At 39.5% G+C, this 8,742-nt stretch overlaps 2 protein-coding genes across 2 annotated transcripts in view; both read left to right on the plus strand.

Moving 5' to 3' along the window:
• Positions 1 to 1,500: 1,500 nt before the first annotated feature.
• On the plus strand, positions 1,501 to 2,356 carry LOC102298932 (C-C motif chemokine 20; the record flags this gene model as incomplete). The annotated part of the gene is given in 3 exon segments (XM_005945115.2): positions 1,501 to 1,612; positions 1,747 to 1,835; positions 1,923 to 2,356. Coding segments are annotated over 3 exon segments (209 nt in total), but the record flags the coding sequence as incomplete, so codon positions are not given.
• Positions 2,357 to 2,646: 290 nt separating this feature from the next.
• The window catches only part of LOC102295342 (macrophage mannose receptor 1-like), a 30,766-nt gene continuing 24,670 nt past the window's right edge, over positions 2,647 to 8,742 (plus strand). The window contains exons 1-2 of the mRNA XM_042213159.1: positions 2,647 to 2,746; positions 7,318 to 7,369. The gene's annotated coding sequence lies outside the window, so the exon portion shown is untranslated. The remainder of the gene's footprint in view (positions 2,747 to 7,317; positions 7,370 to 8,742) is intronic.

The raw sequence follows: 8,742 nt of genomic DNA on the forward strand, positions 1-8,742 counted from the left end.
ATAAATGGCTTTGAACAGAATCTCATTCACTGAAAAATTGTCCTCACAGTTTCAAAGAGATGTGGCTTCAGGAGCTGTGGTTAAACCCAGAACAGGTCATAAAAAGAGACACTCAGGTGCATATTTTCAGTAATTTGCTTTGTCCAGAAAATGCTTTTGAGATACCATGAAGAGCTGCATGGTTAAACTTTTGTGAATTCTCTTAAAAATACATTTTTAAGTGGAAATGTTAAAGTAGTGATTTGAAACCAGACAATTCTGTTTCACTTACCTTGTGCCAGACTCAGGTACGTGCAGAGGAAGAGCAGCATGAAAACAAAAGCATGAAACTTCATGGTCGCTGCTGCTGTTCTTGTGTTGCAGGCTGCACAGAAAGTTAGAGGCAGAATCTATCACCCCCACTGTCTTGAAAATGTTGGACAAATATATAGTTTTTTCTCAAATCCCTCCCTCAGAGCTATTATGAAAGAGCACAGAGGGAGGGATTACTTTTTGTTTCTTTAGCTGAATCAACACAAAAAACCCCAAAGATAACACAGTTTGACATACGTAAAGAAAGAGTTATTAGCTAAAAAAAATAAATAATAAAAAATATTTATATCAGCAAGTGTCCCCTTTAAAAACTGAGGATAATCTAGCTTTCATGTGAAAGTCCAGCTCAATTGTTTTGAAAGAAGAAATATGACCCAGTTCATCAATAAGGACAGCTGTCACATGTACAGAGGACTTAAATAATAAATGAAATTCTAAAAAAATTCTTAAACAATTGAATAATTGTTTTTTGGGTTGTATGGAAGCCCCAAACGCAATTTCATTGTTCTTGACAATGACAATAAATAAATACTACTACTAAAAGTAAAGTTGGACTAAAACAAAATCATTTTTATTAAGTACTGTATGTTTATGTCTAAAATAATTGTTTCTTTGATGCAGCTGCAACATTCAAGGGAGGGACACAGACATTAATCATGAACCAGTAATGTGGGTATGATTTTGAAATGAGTACTACTTATCTGATTAAATACTATTGATACCTTTATACTGTAGTATTGCTACTTTGATTAAAGTAAAGATTCCTAAAGGATCCAAATACTTTTCATGTAAAACCAGCCCTTTCATGTTCAAGTGCTTTCACTTTTTTTCTGTGCATGCTGTGAAATTATTTGCAGCTGCTGCCAAGTGCAACAGGTCTACAGACATCGTATTTTCTCAGCATTTGTGCAAGCTGGCTTTGTTCAGAGGAATTCTCAATCAGCAGCATCAGTTCAGGCAGAAATGTTGAGGTTAAGGTAAAGTCAGCTAAAAACAACAATAAAACCAAGGAGAGGGGTGAGCGGTGAATTTGCTGAAATAGATCCTGAAAAACACCCCCAAGTAAGGGGATGTGGGAATCTTCCTGGGCTGCTCTGGCAGACGTTCAGATCTGTTCAAATCATCAAAACGGTCAAATTCCAGTGGGCTGGTTTATTTGATCATAATTCTCTTTAACTTTCTCTCCAGGCTCGTATGCCAACTGCTGCCTCGGCTACGTTCGTGAGATAAAAAAGAAGAGAAACCTTGTCAGTTACACTATGCAGGAAACAGATGGGGACTGCAACATCAGAGCTGTTTTGTGAGTATCAACTGTGAAGTCCTTCACTTTTGGCACATTTTGTCAAATTCCATCATAATGACTTGGCACAGACCGAGGAAGTGACTGATCCCCATTTATCCACAGATTTTTAATAACGATACTCATATGTGTAGGTTTAAGTGGAAGAAGAGGGAACAACCCGTGTGTGCCAATCCAAATGATCACTGGGTGCAGAAAGAGATGAGGAGGCTGGATTTAATGCGTAAGAAGTTACACAACATGCTCTTAAAATGGCATACACTTTCACAGGTTATGCACATGAATCATCATAACTCCTGCCTCTTTACAGATGGCTAAGCGAGAAAAGGAAGATCAGAGAGGACAGCGGACGCTTCAATGAACTGTCAGACATCGTATATCATCCTTTGGTCATGTGCACAGTTCACCAATACAGAAAAATACTGTATCCTAATCCTTTTAAAGGCTGAACCATAAATAACTGTCAGAAAATTCTAATTATTTTTTGACACCCATGTATATATCAGATAAGATACATTTGGCATTAAGACGTTAATGTTAGAACGGTTGTGGGGAAAATGAATGTATATAAAACATATATGATATTGTACTATTCAGCTTTGAATCGTGAGTGAATACAAAGTGCATCTCTGAGAGAAACATACACTTTATTTTTTCATTATATACAACAGGTTTGCTTTTTTTTTTATCAGCACTATAATTGTACTTTGTGTTTTTCTATTGCCAATAAAAAGCAAAACCATACAAAACCTCTTTTGTCCTACAAAAGTTTGTAATTAATCAGAAAAGCCTGGATCTGTTTTAAATATCTGATCCCTGTTCTGGTGTTTTCTAGAAGGCCCAGATGAGGTAAAGCAACCAGCCTTTGATTCAGTAATCTCTGATATATTCTTTTGGCAGCGATTTGAGCTGTTAATTGTCTATGTGCTACAACTGTAAAATACATTAAACAAGGTATTTGTTCTACTGTACACTTAATCCAACACTCAGAGTTGAGATAAAAGTGAATGAGTTGCCTTAACCAATCAATCCAGTCGGGATTAAAGGACAGATTCAACATATTTCACATCTGTCTTAAAGCAACAGTCACATGCACACATTAAAACTGGTTCTGTTAGCTGCCAGTGCTCCATTGTAAGTGTGTTTCCAACATTAGTCATGTCTCCATATTACTCACAGTACTCCCACGAAAATGTATTTATTACATTTTATATTACATTCCTACATACTTGGTACATTTTCCACATAATGCGGCATATGTATCTCAGAAACTTTTGACCTGTTGATACAGAAAGTGAAAAACAGAAAATATCTGTTGATGTCAGAGGTCAGAGGAGAATGGCCAGACTTCTCCAAGCTCATGAAAGCAACTGTAGCTCATATAAACACTCACTACAACCAACTTGTGCAAAAAAGGCTTTCTACATGCACCAAATATGGAACTTTAAAGCAGATGAGCAACAGCAGCAAAAAACCACACTGTGTGCAGCTGGGTGTCCTGTCAGCTAAGAACAGAAAACTGAGGCTACAGTTCACACAGTCTCACCAAAATTGGAGAGTAGTAGACTGGGTAAACATTGTCTGGTCAATTTCTGCTGCAAAATTCAAAAGTAGGGTCAGAATTTGGGATAAAAAAAATGACAGCATTGATCCATGCTTCCTAACACTAACTTTTATCGAGTGGAAAAAAAGTTAGCTTGTTTATATTATGCTAACATAGCTGTGTCGCTAGCGGTCATGTAGCACATCATTATATACCAGCTAGCCAAACTTCAGTAACCCTACAAACGTCACTGCTGTTTAGTTTTCTGTCTTCATTTATGCTGGAAGTGATAGCAGAGCTGTACGTTTTAATTTGTTTCCAAAACCCCGCAGTCAGGACATGCTATATTGTATTTAGATAGAAGCTAGCGAGCTAACTCCCTGCTAACTTCTAACTCCGTTAAATGTCATAAATTCCGTTTTCATGGATGTCTGGATGTTAAACTCAATTGTTACACCTGGTAGAGCAGAACGCTGATCATTTTATTAAAGATGAAAGACTTTAGACAGTTTTTCAACTCTCAGTAATGCCATAGTTATCGTTTGATATATGGACCTGCAGCGGAGTTTAGACCCAGACACGGCTAGTGACGTCAGACTGAACAACCGGATAACAGAATGTCTGAGGATTGTTTCCAGCACCTTGTTGAGTCTGTGCCATGGCCAAATGTGTGCCAAATGAGCACTGCACCTGGCCAGGTGAATCTGGAAGTTCGGATGTTCATCCCTCAAACATCACAATGCCACTCATTTATTAGAACATGACTAATGTACCGTGAAAAGCCCTCAGACGTCAGCAACAACTACAGGGTATACTGGTAGTCTAAGGGCAAAGACGTGGCCCATCAAAACAACATGTCCCTGATTGATAATGCAGCCAAGAACCTTTTCATCAGCTTCCTAATCCTCCCAAGCCCGCACCCTTAACTGGCTGGTTTTTTTAATGTGCAAAAGAATTTGTGGTGCAGTGTGTGTGCAGCCATGTTTTACGTAGATTTACAAAAAAACAGGACAAAAAGAAAAGCTCTGATTAAACTATTACAGTAAGCAGCAGCATTTTTCTCCAAAACCATCATACTGATTTCCCCTCTGCCTGGTCTCTGTGTATTTCTTGAGGGCTGATGCATACAAGTAACAGTTTAGATAGTTTAATTTCTTCCAGCTGGGTGAAACTCCCCCACCTCCTCGTTTCAGTCCAGTGCAGGATACAAAGGATTGAAAACTGTTTTTGGTGTAAATCTGTCCCTGCGTGTCAGTCTTGCTGTTTTTGTCATCCTGCCTACAGCTTAGTGTCAGAGTGCACATTGTTGCCCTCTAAGGTTAGCTTGCTCACTAGCTTCACTAACTAAACTGGGTGTGTGAGCGGCAAGCCACTAGTTGCTGGTCCTTTTATTTGTGGTCTTCTTACAGCTTTCCTGCATATCTCAGGGATTACAGTTCAGCTGGTTTAGGTATACCGATGCAGCTGGAGAGGTTTTTGGCTCTGAGGAAGCTGCTGGTTTCTCAGTGTTTATTGCAAAGAGAACATTATTCATTGCATCCTTGAACAGTTTAATGAATAATTGCGCAGAAAGTTGTGGAGATTACAACTTTCTCAAGTGGAAACGATAACAGAGACTCTTCAAGTAGTGATATTGAGCAAGAACAGGATTCCTAAACAATCAGCAAGTTAAGACGTATTCTTGGCACCTATTCCGATGTTAATAACCCCTCTCTATGTTTGCTCTTGCCCACACAATGTGTGCACATTCTTGTGCAAACAGGCTGTGGGCTTAAAACCCTTATTGCAAAATATTAAGTTATAGTGCCAAACTCTCATAAGAAACAGAGCCAGTGTGTGCACACGGACACTGCCAGGTTGTGTCACGCACAACACTGACTCCTGGTTCGGAAAAGACTTTTGTATCCTAAATGCAAGTGATGGGAAACTAAAGGCCCATCACTTGCACTTTTTGGTGTGAAATGACATGTTACAGTCACAAATACACAAACACAATTAAAGTTTTCATCATTTTCATGAAAGTGTTTGATTTGATTCCAAAATCAGTTCCCCAGAACTGACTCAAGACTCACTAATTTATCAAATTTCAAGGATTACAAATAACTCATAAATAAAATTTTACACTCCAGCAGAATCCTTGTTGGAAACTGTAAAAATCTGGAGTCTTGCACATGCTGCAGAAAAAGACAGTCGTATCATCCTTGGGGGAAGATGCCGAAACTGCTGAAAGAAAAGAACCAGAATTGTCCAGACGTAGAGATTGGAGGGGAAACAGTTCAAAACCGGTGTGAAAAAATATCTATTCTGTTCAGTAAATCTGGCTTGACTCTTTGTAATACAGTGGCTTGCAAAAGTATTTGGCCCCCTTGAACTTAAAATCATACATGATTCCAAACATTTTTTTACAAATAAATAACTGCAAAGTGGGGTGTGCGTAATTATTCAGCCCCCTTTGGTCTGAGTGCAGTCAGTTGCCCATAGACATTGCCTGATGAGTGCTAATGACTAAATAGCATGCACCTGTGTGTAATCTAATGTCAGTACAAATACAGCTGCTCTGTGACGGCCTCAGAGGTTGTCTAAGAGAATATTGGGAGCAACAACACCATGAAGTCCAAAGAACACACCAGACAGGTCAGGGATAAAGTTATTGAGAAATTTAAAGCAGGCTTAGGCTACAAAAAGATTTCCCAAGCCTTGAACATCCCACGGAGCACTGTTCAAGCCATCATTCAGAAATGGAAGGAGTATGGCACAACTGTAAACCTACCAAGACAAGGCCGTCCACCTAAACTCACAGGCCGAACAAGGAGAGCGCTGATCAGAAATGCAGCCAAGAGGCCCATGGTGACTCTGGACGAGCTGCAGAGATCTACAGCTCAGGTGGGGGAATCTGTCCATAGGACAACTATTAGTCGTGCACTGCACAAAGTTGGCCTTTATGGAAGAGTGGCAAGAAGAAAGCCATTGTTAACAGAAAACCATAAGAAGTCCCGTTTGCAGTTTGCCACAAGCCATGTGGGGGACACAGCAAACATGTGGAAGAAGGTGCTCTGGTCAGATGAGACCAAAATGGAACTTTTTGGCCAAAATGCAAAACGCTATGTGTGGCGGAAAACTAACACTGCACATCACTCTGAACACACCATCCCCACTGTCAAATATGGTGGTGGCAGCATCATGCTCTGGGGGTGCTTCTCTTCAGCAGGGACAGGGAAGCTGGTCAGAGTTGATGGGAAGATGGATGGAGCCAAATACAGGGCAATCTTGGAAGAAAACCTCTTGGAGTCTGCAAAAGACTTGAGACTGGGGCGGAGGTTCACCTTCCAGCAGGACAACGACCCTAAACATAAAGCCAGGGCAACAATGGAATGGTTTAAAACAAAACATATCCATGTGTTAGAATGGCCCAGTCAAAGTCCAGATCTAAATCCAATCGAGAATCTGTGGCAAGATCTGAAAACTGCTGTTCACAAACGCTGTCCATCTAATCTGACTGAGCTGGAGCTGTTTTGCAAAGAAGAATGGGCAAGGATTTCAGTCTCTAGATGTGCAAAGCTGGTAGAGACAGACCCTAAAAGACTGGCAGCTGTAATTGCAGCAAAAGGTGGTTCTACAAAGTATTGACTCAGGGGGCTGAATAATTACGCACACCCCACTTTGCAGTTATTTATTTGTAAAAAATGTTTGGAATCATGTATGATTTTCGTTCCACTTCTCACGTGTACACCACTTTGTGTTGGTCTTTCACGTGGAATTCCAATAAAACTGATTCATGTTTGTGGCTGTAATGTGACAAAATGTGGAAAAGTTCAAGCCACTGTAATTACTGAGGCAGAGTGGCTTTAAGCTCGGGCTGGCATCCCTGAAGGATTTATGAAAATATTCATACAATCATTTACACAGATATAAACAAAATTTAAATAAAACCATGGAAAACTTTCAACATTATTTGTGCTCTTAACGTTCCTCCCCAGTGAATAAACTTCATTATGAGAGCTTTTAATCACACAAATGTCTGTGATCACCTTGTTAAGAGCCACTACTTAATTGAGCAGCTGAGCTTCAGTCAGTGCTGGGTTGCTGCATTACTGCAGTGAGTAAAATCACGGCTCCTTTTATTACCTGCCACAACACTTACCTGCTCTTTCTTGTTGTGCAGGAATCTGTGGATCAGCGGTCTGGATACTGTGGTGAGCAATCAGAAATACTGAGTGAGTGTAAATATATTGTCTGGTTTGATGTCTCAAATCAACAAATTTGCTAAAAAATTTCAAAGTTCAGATTTAATGCTGACAGACAAAGAACTCCTCAGTTTAACTGAGCATTTATTGGATGTAGCAATACTGCTTCGCGTCCTCTCGTCATAAGTTACTGATACACTGGTTTTAGAGAGATTTTTTTTATTTAAACTGAACCTCTTCTGTTCATTTCCTGTTTCATGTTTTCTTATTCTTGGACTCTACTAAAGTAGCTTTTGCATGATTCACAGCTTAAAACCATTCTTGTTTATCACACTTGGATTTAAAACAGAGCAAAAGAAGTGAGATCAAGATTTAATGAAAGAAAGTACCATCCCTCCATAACTGGGAGAGCCTACAAGCTTTAATATTGTCCAGATCTGAACTCCAACTGGAAAAAGAGAAAGACTAACCTTCATCTCTGAATTCAACCACTGTTATCAGCAGCTTAACAATATGCATTGCAGACACTGGCACACTCTAGAGACTGAAGCATTGCTGAGTGCTGATACTGGAGCAACTTCCCGTCTTATTATTTTAAGGAACTCAGACAGTTAGGGATCATCTTGTCAATATTGTTCAGCCAAATAAACTGAACGATGTTTCAGATGTATTTTACTCATCCACACAGTGGAAAGACGTCTTCTGTTAAACAGTTCACAAACTGCAACACAACATGAGTTATTTGTGTGCTTAAATACACCGGTGGTCAACCTTTACTGGACACACAAAGAGAGCACTTAAACAAACAAGAAGAATTAGATAGCCAAACACTATTATGAGGCTAAACACAAATCTCCTCCCACCCTACATTTTACTGGTATTGAGCATTAGACTTCCCACTCTTAGGGGAAGTCTATCTAAGGCATTTTCTCAGAGAGAGACGTGTGCGACTTCAGTGCTGAGCACAATGACACCTTCTGGTGTGAATGAGGATTTTGCCTGAAAACAGTTTTTGTGAACAAGCTTGTATGATAGACATGAAAATACAGAATGTTTATGATAAAACTGACACCCTCAGCACACTACTCTGTTGTAAGATTCATAATTTTTCTCATCATTAAGATGATGGATATGAGATTAGTGAGAGACTTTTACCATGTGATTCCTTTAACCAATCATAGATTGGTTCATGGCGTGACGAAGGCCACACGGCTGAAATGAGAATATTTTTGTGTTTCAGAGGATCTAATGCTGTAGCATAGCAGACTAGTTGTAGTAGCTGAAGAGGACTTTTGCCACCATGTAATACTCCTTTTGTCATGGTCCTGCGGCCATGACTGAGTGACTTTGTGTTTGTGTTCTTTATTGTTATTACTTTCATTATTATTCATGGCTGTTTTGGG

The sequence above is a fragment of the Haplochromis burtoni genome, unplaced genomic scaffold (genome assembly GCF_018398535.1).
Source record: "Haplochromis burtoni strain Fernald_Lab_line unplaced genomic scaffold, NCSU_Asbu1 Contig_423, whole genome shotgun sequence".
Classification (NCBI taxonomy): Eukaryota; Metazoa; Chordata; class Actinopteri; order Cichliformes; family Cichlidae; genus Haplochromis; species Haplochromis burtoni.